This window comes from Macaca fascicularis, chromosome 2, assembly GCF_037993035.2.
Source record: "Macaca fascicularis isolate 582-1 chromosome 2, T2T-MFA8v1.1".
In the NCBI taxonomy this organism is placed as follows: domain Eukaryota; kingdom Metazoa; phylum Chordata; class Mammalia; order Primates; family Cercopithecidae; genus Macaca; species Macaca fascicularis.
Genome location: NC_088376.1, coordinates 34,639,557 through 34,655,896, shown reverse-complemented (window position 1 = coordinate 34,655,896; position 16,340 = coordinate 34,639,557). Strand labels below are relative to the sequence as shown.

The following is a 16,340-nucleotide window of genomic DNA, read 5'->3' as shown; positions in this document are numbered from 1 at the left end:
CGAAGAGGCTCCTCTGCTTGTGGAAAGGGGAGGAAAGAGTGGGAAAATTTTGTCTTATGGCTTGGGTACTAGCTCAAACACAGTAGAATAGAGCACGAAGTGGAGTCCTAAGGTTTCCAACTCCAAGCCCTGGCTCCCATATGGCATTTCTGGACCTGCCTGGGACTGGGAAGAACTCACTATCCTGAAGGGAAGGACACAGCCTGGCTGACTTTGCCATCTGATTGTAGAGTACTACAGCCTTGTGTGAACATACGTGGTAGCCAAGCAGTGGTTACCCCAGGCCTTGGGTGAGAGTCAGTACTATGCTGGCTTCACATCTGACCCAGTGCAGTCCAGTGATGGCAGCCACAAGGGTGCTCGTGTCACCTCACCTTCAACTCCAGGCAGCTCATTACAGAGAGACTCCATTTGTTTGGGAGAAAGTAAAGGAAGAGGAGAAGGGTTTCCACCTGGTAATCCAGGGAATTCTTCCAGATCTTATCCAAGACCACCACTGTACCTCTACAAGTCTGAAAAAGCCCAGCATCACTGAGCTTGGGATGCCCCCTAATGCAGATACAGTCACAGTGACAAAAAGAGACCATGACACCCAAATCCCTTTGAATACCTGGAAAGCCTTCCCAAGAAGGATGAGTATGAACAAGGCCAGACTGCAAAGACTACAATAAATATAAAAATCTTCAATATCCAGATATACTGGTGAACATCTACAAGCATCAAGACCATCCACAAAAACATGCCCTCGAAAAACAAAGTAAATAAGGCACCAGAGACCAATCCTAGAACAAAAGAGTTATGTGACCTTTCAGATAGAGAATTCAAAATAGTTATTTTGAGGAAACTTGATGAAATTTAAGATAACACAGAGAAGGAATTCAGAAGCCTGTCCAATAAATTTAAGAAAGAGATTGAAATAATTGTAAGAAATCAAGCAGAAATTCTGGAGTTGAAAAATGCAAATGGCATACTATATAAGGCATCAGAGTCTCTTAACAGCAGAATTGATCAAGCAGAAGAAAGAATTAGTGAGCTTGAAGATAGGCTATTTGAAAATACACAATCAGAAGAGATAAGAGAAAAAAGAATTTTTTAAAATGAAGCATGCCTACACGATCAATAAAATAGCCTCAAAAGGGCAAATCTAAGAGTTATTGGCCATAAAGAATAAGGAGAAAAAGAGATAAGGGTAGAAAGTTTATTCAAAGGGATAAGAGAGAACTTACCAAACTTAGAGAAAGATATCAACATTCAAGTACAAGGTTATAGAAGACCAAATAGATATAACCAAAATAAGATGACTTCAAGACAGTTAATAATCAAACCCCCAAAGGTCTAAAGAAAATATCCTAAAAGGAATATGAGAAAAGAAAAACAAATTACGTACAATACAGCTGTAATACATCTGACAGCAGAATTCTCAGTAGAAACCTTAAAGACCAGGGGAGAGTGGTGTAACATATTTAAAGGGCTGAAGGAAAAAAACTTGTATCCTAGAACAGCATATCCAGCAAAAATATTCTTCAATTATGAAGAAGAAATAAAGACTTCCCTAGAAAAACAAAATCTGAGGGATTTCATTAACACCAGAACTGTAAAGGGAGTTCTTCAATCTGAAACAACACTACATTAATGAGCAATAAGAAATCATCAACTCACTGGTAATAGCAACTATACAGAAAAACACAGAATATTATAATGCTGTAATTGTGGTATGTAAACTACCAACATTTTGAGTAGATAGGGTAAAGGATAAACTGGTCACATGTTTATAGCAGCACAATTTGCAATTGCAAAAATATGGAACCAGCCCAAATGTCTATCAGTCAATGAGTGGATAAAGAAATTGTGGTATTTATATACCATGGAATACTATTTAGCCATAAAAAGGAATGAAATAATGGCATTCACAGCAACCTGGATGGAACTGGAGATTATTATTCTAAGTGAAGTAACTCAGGAATGGAAACCAAACATTTTATGTTCTCACTTATAAGTGGTAGCTAAGCTAAGATACAAAGGAATAAGAATGATCCATGGACTTTTCGGACCTAGGGAAAAGGATGGGAGGGGGTTGAGTGATAAAAGACTGCAAACTGAGTGCAGCGTATACTGCTCAGTTGATGAGTGCACCAAAATCTCACAAATCACCACTGAAGAACTTACTCATGTTACCAAATACTACCTACCCTCAAAAATCTATAGAAATAAAAAAATTAAAAAATAAAATGCATTTCTGTGGGGAAAAGAAGATATAACAATCCCTTAGAAAGAAAGTATAATGAAATACTTTTATTTTTCTATTTATTTTCTTTCTATGAAAGAAAATTTAAAAAAATTAACTACAATAACTTTTCAAGACATAGTCATTAAAATAATATATAAACAACAAAAAGTTAAAAAGCTGGGGGACAAAGTTAAAGTGTAGAGCTTTTATTAACTTTTTCTTTGTTAGTTTGTCTGTTTCTTTATGCAATCAGTGTTGAGTTGTTGTCAGTTTAAATTAATGGGTTTTGGTATGCAATCTTCAAGAGATCCATCTGACATGCAAGTTCTCCTGACACATATAGGCTCAAAATAAAGGGATGGAGGAAAATTTACCAAGCAAATGGAAAACAAAACAAAACAAAAAACAGGGGTTGCAATCCTAGTTTCCAACAAAACAGACTTTAAACCAACAAAGATCAAAAAAGGCAAAGAAAGCCATTACATAATGGTAAAAAGTGTAATTCAGCAAGAAGAGCTAACTGTTCTAAATATGTATGCACCTAGATTCGTATAGCAAGTTTTTACAGACCTTCAAAGAGACTTAGGCCCCCACACAATAATAGGGGGAGACTAACACCTCACAGACAATATTAATAAATTATAAATCCATATAAAGTTGGGAAATTTATATTAACCCAAATAATTTTTTACCTAATAATTCTTCTTGCTATCGCTTTAATCATCCTAAGCGTACTAGGACACATGACAAAGTCACACAGAAACATTTTTTCTCCACTTCAATGCATTAGAAGAAATTTAACAATGAGTCTAGGATCTAGTTATATTAAGGAATCTGGTAGAAGAGGGAATCATGTATAAAATAATTATACTATTTGGATAGATAATTAATTTAAAAAAAAATTCTAAGCCAGGCGCTGTGGCTCACGCCTGTAATCCCAGCACTTTGGGAGGCCGAGGTGGGCAGATCACCCGAGGTCGGGAGTTCAAGACCAGCCTGACCAACATGGAGAAACCCCGTCTCTACTAAAATACAAAATTAGCTGGGTGTGGTAGGGCATGCCTGTAATCCCAGCTACTTGGGAGGCTGAGGCAGGAGAATCACTTGAACCCAGGAGGCAGAGGTTGCAGTGAGCCAAGATAGCACCATTGCACTATAGCCTGGGCAACAAGAGCAAAACTCCATCTCAAAATAAATAAATAAATAAATAAGACTTCCACTAACTAAAGACTTCCTAGGTAGAAAAATCAATATGACAGAATTCCATTTAACTTTATTTATATATCCCCTAGAGCAGTGGTTCTGAAACTTTGTGCCTCAGAATCACCTAGGAGACCCACCTCCAGAGTGTCTGTCAGTAGTTCTGGGTGAGGACTAGAAATTTCTGTTTTTAAGAAGTTTCCAGGTGATGCAGGAACCACACTTTGGGAACCCCTGCCCTCGAGTACACAGTACAATGCTAGGCACAGAGCAGCTACTCGTACATTCTGAACCACATTGAATTATCTGAACCATAGTGATGGCAAGGTAAGATTTGACTCATATAGATTCTTAGGCAAGGATTAGCCAAGTTTGTGATTAGTAAAGTGGTTTTAAAAGGGTTTTCCTATGTTATAGACATAGTTTATAATCTTAAGATCTGCCTTGTCGTGCCTGTCCAGGATATTCTAATTGAGTTGGTGATAAGCGAGTTTAAGTATGGTCCTGGGATTTTTCTTCTAGAAACTTCTCTTTGGACTTGCAATCTGATGTGACTCAAGGTCACAGATTACCAGACCATCCAATTATTTAGCAGCAGAATTGTCTTGCTATATCCTTCACCCCGCTAAGTCTTTACCTTTGCTGACCCCAAGAGAAGAGAATTTATACCACAAGACTGACAGTCCTACAGAACTGAGAATTCTTTATCAATAGGTAGAGACAGCTCTATCCTTAATTTCAACCCCTTTTGATATAGAAGGGATCATTCTCAGCATCCACATGCTGGGAAATATTATTGGCATTATTCATGAAACAACAGCCAGGACGGTGACCACAGGAGTTCTGCTCATAATGACCTGCTTAGTGGGTACCCTTAAAAGATTTACTACATCAAGTTTTTATTAAGGCACCTCTTCCAGGCTATTCTTTTCATATGCATCACAATGGTTTCTCAAGCAGTTTTAATGTGGAAATGCAAAAATGTCAAGCATTTCTCCCACACTCACCACTCCTCTCTTTCTTTTCCCAGGTTGTGATGAATAACTTAAGCCCAGCCTGGAAATCATTCAAAGTATCCGTAAATTCTCTATGCAGCGGAGACCCAGACCGCCGGCTGAAGGTCAGAAATCTGTGTCCAAGAAATGTAATTTTTTAAAAAAATGTATTTAATCCTCCTCTTTCTTTTCAAAATAGTATTGGCAAACCCCAGATTTTCTTTACAATGTATCCAACCCTCTCATCTTTTAGCACCTTAATGGAAGAAACAAGGGCTATTTCTTCTGCTAGGGCCATTGAAGCTCATGTGAAAGCCCAAAATAAATTCCAATTGTGTTATATCAAGAGGCAAAACCCATGTCTTCTGAAAGACAAAACCATGACAATAAATTCAGGGTATAAATGAGAGTTATTAAAATGAAAATGGTGTCATATCAATTATCTACTGTTACATAACAGAATAATGCAAAATTTAGTAGCTTAGAACAAGAAGCATTTATTTAGCTTATGATTCTGGGTACTGGCAAGTTGAGCTGAACTAATCTAGGTGGCTCTTCTGTTGGTCTTGCCTGGACTTTTCTCAGGCATTTGTGATCAGCTACCCAAGAGGAGGGTGGTTCTGCTTCTGGGGTTGGCTGGCTGTCGTCTGGAATGAGAGGAGGGGTGGGGCCATATGGCTGTCATCATCCCAAGGCCAGCTTGGACTAACACACACAGTGAACTTAGGGTTCTAAGAATGCAAGAACAGAACCCCATAAGACCTCTTTAGGGCCTAGGCTCAGAACTCACACAGGTCACTTTCTCCACAGTCTAGGTCAAAGCAAGTCGCGTGGTCAATACAGACTTAAAGGGTGAGGAGATAGACTACATCTCTTGGTGGGAGAAGCTCCAAAGTATCGTGGCCACTTTTTCAATCTATCACAAAGGCTTTTTGAGCACCTTGGGAATGTAAAAGTTGGAAGAAAATATGCATTCAGAATCACCAAAGGAAGACAATAGGCTGAATGCCAGAAGCAGATTTCAGGAGATGTTTTTTATAGTCCGTGCTCTGGCCTTTCTTCTACCTTGAAAGTCTAGAAGTTCCTTGTTGTCAATGGCCCAGAGTTGATTCAATCAATTAAGGATAACTAAGCAAATTTACTGGAGACTTGTGCCTATAAACTAAAAGGCCAATTGATTAATGTTCAGTGAAAAACACAACCATCAACCAGACCCGGCAGTCATATCAGCTTCTCAAGGGCGTTTTCTTGTGGGCAAACCACAGAGAAGACAATCATCAGAATGTTGCTGTGATTGCCTGAAATCAGAACTGGGTAACTGAGACAGTTAATAGCTTCAGTCTCTGAAAACCAGGAGTGCCCACCTCCACTGTCCATCAGGCAGACTAAACATTCATGTTGACTTTTCAGGGGAACTAATCCCCTGGAAAGTGTTAGCTGGGCACTGAGGATGCTTGCCTTAGTAGCTTCACATTTTCCTCACTACTTTTGCCCCACAAACCTTCTGACAGATACAATTTTTTGATTCATCGATGTGATCAGTCAGGTTAGAATCCCATCTGATTGGTTAATTTCAAGCTCTTTAAGATGGCTTTATATTCTTTGCTTAAACCCATTCTGTATGAGCTTTGCAGTTGAACTCTTAGCAGACATGTTCACTTCCATGTTCTTGAGGAGCAACTCAGAGTTGCACCTGATATCTCTGTAAGAACCGAGATATTCAAGCCTCAACCCCACTGGAAACCTTCAATTCAAAATCAGGATTCTTGGCTATTTGGTCCTTCATGTGGAAGCTCCTATGCAGAATGGCCAAGAGCTGTGACTTCGGGCATAGGATGGCAATTATTACTTACACTTTGAGTAGCACCCTCCTATTCCCAGGGAGGTAAATGACCCTCTTTGGTCAGAAATAAAATAATACCTCTTTTAGCCATATATCAACTTTTTTATGAGGAGTCATTTAATGGATAAAAGGAGAGGGTCATTTGTAATTGAATTTTTAAAATGCAGAAAAGGAACACTTTGTGGCTTTGTGAGTGCTCTGCGGCCTGTAGAGAAATAAGTGGGAGCTAAGGAAATAGATGACTGATTGACAGATGATAGATAGATGATAGAGGAAAGAGAGGAAGAAAGAATTTGAGAAGGAAGAATAGAGGAAAAGAAGGAAAAAAAGGAGAAAGGAAGGGAGTGGGGAGAGAAGGATCAGGGTTTCTCCACACGTGCACTGTTGATGTTTGGATTTTGCTGCGGGGAGCTGTCCTGTGCCTGTAGGATCCTTAACAGCAGCCCTAGCTAGTAGATGCCAGTAGTATTCCACCCTCTGTCACATACACACTCACACACTTTGCTTCCTGTGTCAGTCTGACAATCAAAAGTGTATTCAGACATTGCCAAATGTTCTCTAGAGGGTAAAATCACTTCCCGATAAGAACCACTGGTATAGTACATCAAACGTATTATACATTAGAGTCACCTGGGAGCCTTGTTAAAATCCTCAAGAACCTATGAAAATGTTTTAATTTCTTTCCAAATCAGAAGAAGAGAATCAACATGTAAGATTAACTAAAATATTCTAATTTGTTTTCTTGCATCAGAAAGCAACCAACTTTTTAGGGTCCATGAAAATCTGTTGTGTTAAGAGGGGCCCATGAAGGCAAAAGTGCCTAGGGTCAATGAAAGTCACACTGTGTTCCTATCCCAAATATCGTATCATCTCATCAGAAAATACTTCAGTATGTATTGCTAACAGATAATAAATCTTTCCATTAATAAAACTACAAAATATTACTCTTAAGAATACCAACTATACTTCCATAATGCCACCAAATATTCTGCCATTGTTTATTTTTGCCAGAGTCTCTCATTTATTAAACAATTGTTTCTATTTGTTTGTTTTTAAGTGAAGATTTAAACAAGGCCTAAGCACTCCATTTGACTGAGATGTCTCTGAAGCCTCCTTTAATCAGTTCGTTCTCACTCCCCTTTTTCTCCCGCTTGTAATTTACTTGGTGAAGAAACCAGGCTGGTTTGTCCCATAGCATTTCTCACATTCTGTGTTTCCTATAAACGCATATTTGGAACTTGGTCAGATTTCAGGGTCTGTTTTCTGGCAAGAATGCCCTAGTATTATTAAGAATTTACGGATTTTTTATGTATTTCAGTGTTTCCATCTATTTCAGTTATTATAATTCCTTTGAAATCTTAAGTTGTCCCATATTTGGCCAATAAAAACTTCTTCAAGTTGGCTCTTGAATTCTTTTAATATAAACTTAGTAATGCTTAATAACATCCTTGCTTTCTGGAAAGAATTTTTGAACTAAATTAATTTTGAAATTTTATAATTCTTTTTCTTCATTGTATGTATATTTCTATGGATGCAGAGCCATATTTTAATGTCTCTTGAAATCATCCCTCTCCATAGTTAGACCTATAGCACATAGAACAGTCAGGTTCATTTGTTTCAATTTGTTTTCAATTTTTAGATATTTTTTTCAAATTTAATTTTGCCTTATAAGTATATTAGATATTTACATGGTTCCAAAGTCAAAACTGCAAAACAGGGCATATTCAGAAAAATTAACTTCCATTCCTGTCTCTTCTACCTTTTACCTTCATTTTGTAGCATATTTTTGTATGCTATGTTTTATAGCATATTTTAATACCTGGTAGAGTTAACCATATCTAATTCTGTATTCCTTGCCGCCTTAAGGGTTTTTCTAGATATTTTACCTGTTTTTTCCATTGAGCTTTATAAACAACTTGTCTAATACCAGAAGAAAACCCAAAACTTGATAATATTTTATTGAGATTGCATTTAACTTGTGAATTAGGCAGAATTTTCTCTTTATAATATTGAGTCTTCCTATCCTAGAATATGGCATGTCTTTTCATTCATTCAAGTCTCCTTTTGTGTTTTGCAGGAGTGCTTAATGTTTTTTCTCTTATTTTCTATGTACCTCTTAGAACCTCTGACTATTGTTTGTATATATGAAGGTCATCGAATTTTTTCTTAAACTAGTATTTGTTCTCTTACTGTTTATAGTAATTTTCCCATTAATTTTGCTTTTTGCCTTGCCTTGCCTTGCCTTGCCTTTCTTTTTGAGACGGAGTCTTGCTCTGTCACCCAGGCTGGAGTGCAGTGGCGTGATCTAGGCTCGCTACAACCTCTGCCTCCCAGGTTCAAGTGATTTCCCTGCCGTGGCCTCCTAAGTAGCTATGATTACAGGCATGTGCCACCACGCCCAGCTAATTTTTATATTTTTAGTAGAGATGGGGTGTCACCATGTTGGCCAGGTTGGTCTCAAACACCTGACCTTAAGTGATCTGCACACCTCGGCCTCTCAAAGTGCTGGGATTACAGGCGTGAACCACCGTGCCCAGCCTGTTTTTTTCCCCAAATATATAATCCTACTACTTGAAAATGGAGATAGTTTTTATCCTTACCCCTTTTTTTCTTCTAATACCCTCAATGTGATAGATGGCAGTGGAGGTAGAGGGCCTCCTTGTCTTATTCATGAACATAGTAGAAAATTCTATAGTGTTTCCCCATTAATTCTGGCAGAGATTAATATTTTTATAGAGAGCGAGTCTTGCTATGTCGCCCAGGCTGATCTCAAACTCCTGGGCTCAAGCAGCCCTCTCCCTCAGCCTCCTAAAGTGCTGGGATTACATGTGGGAGCCAATGCATCTGGCTGGGATTCATTTTTTCATGTAACTCTGAAGGTATCAGACACTCAGTGCTTTCTCAGTCATGTCTACTGAGCCTTAAATACCTATGATATTCAATAAAATTAAATACCTTAAATATTCAGATAATATTTTTACCGGTTATGGTAACCCAAGAGATAACACCGCAACATGCTAAAATGTCTTCTGAACTGTATAAAAGGCATTACACTACTACTTTCTATGACATCCTAGACATGCCATATTCTAGGATAGGAAGACTCAATATACATTATTTCTACAGCATATTAGAGTTTATAAAGCCCTTATCAAAATCATAATTTCATTTACTTCTAACCACATTGTGAGGTAGGTTCCATTTTCTTCATTTTACAGATGGGGAAACTGAGACTCAAAAACCCATGCTCTTAAATGTCAAATTCAATGTTGTTTTGATCAGATTGCACTGCCTCTATTTTATTGTGTTATACTTATTAGAAAATAAATCATCCTGATAAGCATATTTCTTGACCTTTCAACTAGAATGATTTGTTTACCATTACTCTAATATTTAACAGAAGTAAGATTTGTCTTTATATAACATTTCATAAAGTCTGAGACACTAAAGGAAAGTCTTTCGATAAAACTATAACACAATGCTTACTTATCAATGTATGATTTATAAGAAAATATGTACCTCTTAGATTCTAGGAACTATAGCATTAACCACTTTCTTTGATTTGATCAACATATTGTTAATACCCAGAACATGTTCTTTAGGAGGCAATGCTGATGTTCAGAATAGATTCTTCCAGAGGGTGTTCTTAGAGAAGAAAAGGGTGAGAGGGCACTGTCAGCAAGTATTTACTCATAACCCAATTATGCCTAGCACTGTGGAAAACTGTCATGCCAGAACAGTCTTGACAAACACCATATAAGCACCCTGAGGCCATTTAATCACATGCATTCTAGGGCTATTTTCTATCTCTTTCTCTAATTTCCAAACCACACAAGTAATATGGATACTTTCCCCTATACAAAATTCATCAGGCATTCTCAGAGTATGGTTGATAAGAGCTATTTGCCTTGAAGGGGAAACTAAGGTGATAGCATCAGTTGTTCTGGATCACTTTGCCCCCATGCCTTATGTAGGAGATAGGCTGAGCCCATGGTACAGTAAAGGAAATGGCAGAAGAGGAGGAGAAGCAGGTAGCCAAAGTCAAAGTAGAAGTGAGTAAGACCCAGGAACCCACTAAGGGCTGAAAGGAGGCCCAAATACAAGTCTAAAGCAACCCCTCAATGACATTTCACCCACGATTCACCTCGCTTGTTCTTTGCGCCCCCTGTCTTAAGCTGCCATGCCTGGCTGATTTAAAAGAGCCATGTTCTAGAGTTGCCTTCTGACACCCCCAAAGTTGGATTCCTGGCCAATCAGGAAAGTGCTCTGTTAAATCAGAATCCCACACTCAGTGGTCCTGGAGACTTCATTTTCACAATTTACATAAACAATGCTGGTACAGGCCATTTGCCAAGCACATATTGAGAAATGCTGTCTTTTTTTTTTTTTTTTTTTTTTTTTTACTTTAAGTTTTTTCTTTAAGTTTTTTTACTTTAAGTTCTAGGAGACATGTGCAAAATGTGTAGGTTTGTTACATAGGTATACATGGGCCATGGTGGTTTGCTGCATTTATCAACCTGTCATCTAGGTTTTAAGCTCCACATGCATTAGGTATTTGTCCTGATGCTATCCCTCCCCTTGCCTCCCACCCCCTGACAGGCCCCAGTGTATGATGTTCCCCTCCTTGTGTCCATGTCTTCTCATTGTTCCACTCCCACTTATGAGTGAGAACATGTGGTGTTTGGTTTTCTGTTCCTATGTTAGTTTGCTGAGAATGATGGCTTCCAGCTTCATCCATGTCCCTGTAAAGGACATGAACTCATTCTTCTTTATGACTGTATAGTATTCCACGGTGTATACATGCCACATTTTCTTTACCCAATCTGTCACTGATGGGCATTTGGGTTGGGTCCCTGTCTTTGCTATTGTAAATAGTTCTGTGATAAACATACATGTGCATGTGTCTTTATAGTAGAATGATTTATAACTCTTTGGGTATATACCCAGTAATGGGATTGCTGAGTCAAATGGTATTTCTGGTTCTAGATCCTTGAGGAAACACCACACTATCTTCCACAATGGTTGAACTAATTTACACTCCCACCAACAAAGTAAAAGTGTTCCTATTTCTCCAAGCCTCACCAGCATCTGTTGTTTCCTGACTTTTTAATAATCAACATTCTAACTGGTGTGAGATGGTATCTCATTGTGGTTTTGATTTGCATTTCTCTAATGACCAGTGATGATGAGCTTTTTTTCATATGTTTGGTGGCTGCTTAAATGCCTTCTTTGGAGAAGTGTCTGTTCATATCCTTCGCCCACTTTTTGATGGGTTGTTTTTTTCTCGTAAATTTGTTTAAGTTCCTTATAGGTTCCAGATATTAGATCTTTGTCAGATGGATAGATTGCAAAAACAGAAATATTGTCTTTCTACTGATCCTCCAAACCTAGCTGACTCACTACAGGTACTGCCCTTATGTAGTTCAGCACTGTTTCTGATGCCTTACTGTGAGGCTGAGTGTATATGTATGGGTACATTCTGTTCTTCCTCCTATAAGAAATCCTTAACAGCTGTCTTTTGATTACATCCAACTATTCATATCTTTCTCATTTCATGTGTGACCAGGCGATCTTCAATTGAAATTGTATTTTCTCCACAAATTCACTGTCTTTGCTTTGGCCTCTCTGAGCCAGACCGACACACTACTGCCAAATGAATTTGAGTTCATTCACAGAGTCTGCCTTGGAACTTCCCCCTTTATTCTCAGTCTCATGTGACTCTTAACCCCTGGGTCCCTACTTGCCTCTTATTTTGCCTCTGATTTTTTATAATTAATTGCATGTTTGTTTTCTTTCTGTTTCATGCTGATTTTTTTCTAGCAAACCTTCTAGCTCTCACTGCTTGGAAAGGAAAGGACAAATTCCAACCCCCCCATCTGAATCCTTGGCATTGGCCCCAATTCAGCCCCATTAATTCCCCCAAACCCATAGAAATGGCTTTAATCACTATATACAAATTACATCAATATTTCATGATTATTGGTGCAAAACACAGGCAGTTGGAATTGAGGAGTCCACTGCTATGTTCAGTATTGTTAGAAACACCTGCAACAAAGAACCTGGCATTTTTAGGCAATTGAAAGCGATTTCACCTTCCTCTCTATGTGCCTTATATTTGTAATGGGAAAAAAAATCCTTGGATGGCTCATAGTCCTCTTGAGTTTTCTTGAGATCTGGTCAGATTCAAGTGCTTTCTTTATGGCCTTCTGGACTCAAGAGCTGCTGGTTTTGTGCCTGTCAATAGTTCATTCTTCTAAATGTCCTGGAATTTACCTGATTGCAGACTCATGGAGGTGTCTCTATATTGGATCAACCATAGCACAGGAATTCTTGAGTCTACTTAACTAAATGGCACTCCTGAGTACAGCAGGCTCCCTCTACTGAAATTGGAAATCAATACTGCAGCATGAAAAAGCAGTAGCCAGCTCAAATAGTGTTAAATCATGCAGGAATCAAGGAGGTTTCTGAATTGAGAGAAAAACTACATATTCTCTCAACTTTAATAATTCTTTCTTTTCATTAATGTCATCTTATATTACATCTTATATTTGCTAAAACACATATTAAGAATCTGTGTTTTAGCAAATTGCTTATAATTACAGAGCTTACTTTGCACAGCCTTAGTTTAAACCTGGGTCTCTCCTGCTCTATAATCTCTGCTCTTCACTATTTAAAAAACAGTTAATATTTACTGAGCACTTACCATGTACCAGATACTGTGATGGGCACCTTAATTAAATTTTCTCGTTGAACTCTGTAATTATTCTAGGTTAAGCAAAGCCGCAGTAACAAAGAGACCCCATGTAGTAGAAGTTAATTTCTTGCTCACATAACAATCAAAGGTAAAACTTTCATATCAATGTTTACCTCTCCTTCACAAAGTGATTCAATAACTCGGGTTGCTTCTATCTTGTGGCTTATCCATATCTTAGGGACTTATTTTTGTTTGCATCCAACAGGCAAAAGGGGAAAAAGTGTGAAGAAGCCTCTCTCTAAAAGTTTTAGCTGAAAACAACATCTAGTATTGCTGCCTCTATTCCAACGAGTAGAACTCAGTCACATAGCCACAGTAAATGGCAAGAGAAACCAGGAAATGTGGCCTAGTAGGATGCCTAGAAATAGAAGGAAACAGATTTTTGGTGAATTGGCTGGCTCTTCCACAGGGAGACACTTTTATTATCCTCATTTTGCAAATGGGAAAACTGAGACTAATAAAGATTAAATAACTAGCCTAAATTCACAGAGCTAGTCAGTGGCATTGAAAGGATCAGTCTTTATGACTCTGGAACCTAAACTCCATACCAGAACCTAAAGTCCAATAAATCCTTCTGTAATGATGGAAATATTCTGTATCTACAATGTTCAAAAGAGTAGCCACTACCCACATGTGGCCAAAGCAATTCTTTCCCAACCTCTCCTCTCTTTCTCTTCAAGCCTCCTTCTTATTTTCAGTCCACCCATTCTGATATCCCATTCCCTTTTCTTCAAAAAACATCATCCTTCCCATCCACCAAGGAGAAAATTCTGCCCCTTCATGTGTCAAGCCTCTGCCACTAATGGGACCTCTCCTCTGTCCAGTCTTTAGTGACTCCAAATTGGAAGAAATGGGCTCTTCTACAAATGGGGGTCAACACTAGATGCTTCAATGTCAAAATAACTTTTTCATTAGTGAAAATTAGATCTGATTTCTTCACTATCTAAAAAGAGAGCCTACCTTTCTAAAGCAAGTGCTAGTTTGTTTGTTTGTTTGTTTGTTTGTTTTTTCCAAGAAACCATATACACTGATCTTACATAAAAAAAGAACCTTGGGAGTTAGTGTTTCAGTGGGGAAAACAGAAAAGTTCTGGACAAAGATGTTGGCAATCGTTGCAATACAATATGAATATACTTAATGCCACAGAGTTGTCAATTTAAAAATAAATGGCAAATTTTATGTTATGTATCTTTTACCACAATAAAAATTAAATTTAGAAAAAGACTTCTTCCTGTTAACATGACTTTGAACCTGCTCCTTGTGAAACAACTGCCTGACATTATTGTACTACAGTGTGTTTAACGCCTGCCTAAAGCTGGCATACCTTACCTATAATGGCTCTTGTTCTCTCAGCAATCTGGGATCAGGGTATGGCAGCTCCTAAGCGATTCTTTCTGACTCCTAAATTCCTCCCTTTTGGAAACCCTTGCAGGCAACGGGTAAGGTCCTTCCTTGCCCAGTCATTATGAGGGAAGAGGCCAAAAGAGGTGGTACAACCTGGCCAAACCGTTTTATTGAAAAAATTGTCCATGGTCATGCTCTTTGATTTTTTAAAACTGTGTTTGAAAAAGTCATCTTTGGAAAGCACTTTGTAAGTCTGAACTAAAAGTATCAAATGAATGCTATTCAGTGTGCTGATGAGGTCTCTAGTTGAAAGTAAGGAGGTAGCCCTCTTATTATCTGGGTGGACATTTCCCTACTAGAGAGAATGTCCATCTAAATAAATTGCAATTGCTGCAACTAGAAGTAGTTTCCTCACATTATTAATCCATCTGCATCCCCTTCTACAGTGAAAATGGATAGCTAACCAGCTACTGGGAAGATACTTGGGGAAAACTGGGACCTGGATAAAGTTGCTTAATGATGGAGGGAAGGATTCTTCTGAGTAGAAATTCTGAGAATCCCTCAATGCAATTTTGTGTCATAATTCAAACTGATAGGACTTACTGCTCTGTTTACATAATGCTGTGTTCTGGTAACACTGATTATGCTAGTTGCTCTTAGTTGATTGTTTGTTTATTTAGTTTAAAATATTTTTAATGTGAGTTACTCTATAGTTTATTGCACTACTTTGTTCACACAGAAACTGAAAAAGTTGCCTCAAGATCTCAATTTTATTTTTGCACATTTGGAAATGTTGTTTTTAACCTAGCCTTGTCAATAGGAAGGTTTTCACAAACTGGGTTGACATCCCAAGAGGCCTTTTCATTGAGTCAGCTTCTGCAGGGCATTGAGCTTCTCTCCCACATTTTAAACATTAAACCAGAATGTTGTTTAAAAAAGAAGAAAATATCACAATCTGCAGCCATCCTGGGCTTTTTTTCTGGAAAGTATTGTCAGTAGAATCATCAAATAAAACATGGAGAGACCTGTCTCTTAGGAAGAAAGTCAGCTTTCATAAAGAAAGAGTCCTTGAAGCAAAGGGAAATGACCCTTTCTTAGATGCTTGGCAGAACAATCCCATAGGCCCTCCTTCTCAGGAGCTGGAGGAGGTATCAGCATCTCCTCAAAGTTATGGTGCTTGTAAGATCCCACCTGTCTGCAGTGTTTATACTTCCCACAAAGATTAAGGAAAGCCAGGAGGACTTTGTTTGTGTGGAGCACACAAAACAAATATCAAGAAAGAGCAAATTGACTGACCTCATAAGAAATGAATTATTTTCTCTCTGAGAGTGTGTGAATTGTTCCTTCCTGGGACCCTGAGCTCATTGAAAATGAGCATAAATGCTTTTGGACAATTCCAACGAAGAGAAGAAAGTTAGAATGATCATCGCCCCCACATCCACCCCATGCAATTTAGAGAGAAACCAGGTAGAGATGAAGAGATGCCTCCTCATGTTGCCTACAGAGGCCACTCATGCTGCATGGCTCCAGTCAGGATCCCTGTCTCACTGGGTCTCGTCTCCAGCTTCTTTGCTGGTACAGAAACTCAGCTTTGTCCAATCACTCAGACTTGGTGGGACCTGGAAGAACTGACTCACACAAAAGGCAGATGCATAAGTCAGGAGGCCAACACAATAATTTACAAAATAAATGAATAGATTAATTAAATATAAATAAATAAATTTGGCAAGAACTATAATTATCAAGCTCCATACAGGGAACCTCTTTCCTGATACCTGAATACTTTTGAAGCAGAATTAGCAACCAAAATATGTTATTTGGTGAACACAGAAAAATCAAGGCAAGGGCACATGAGGAGTCTGGAGAGAGTCTACTCTGGTCAGTAGTTGTGACTGAAGGACTCAAGAGTCTGGAGCATCTGATTAAGTTAATAAGGTACTTGATCTTAAAATTACAGATAATTTGGCTGGGCGCAGT

At 38.3% G+C, this 16,340-nt stretch overlaps 1 protein-coding gene across 9 annotated transcripts in view; it reads left to right on the top strand.

Annotated features, from left to right (window-relative positions):
- The window catches only part of CPNE4 (copine 4), a 509,383-nt gene that overhangs the window by 356,922 nt on the left and 136,121 nt on the right, over window positions 1–16,340 (top strand). For all 9 annotated transcript variants that reach the window (XM_045386989.2, XM_074031048.1, XM_074031049.1 and 6 more), the window contains one exon: window positions 4,458–4,547. In XM_045386989.2, coding sequence (XP_045242924.1) covers window positions 4,458–4,547 — 90 coding nt within the window. The remainder of the gene's footprint in view (window positions 1–4,457; window positions 4,548–16,340) is intronic.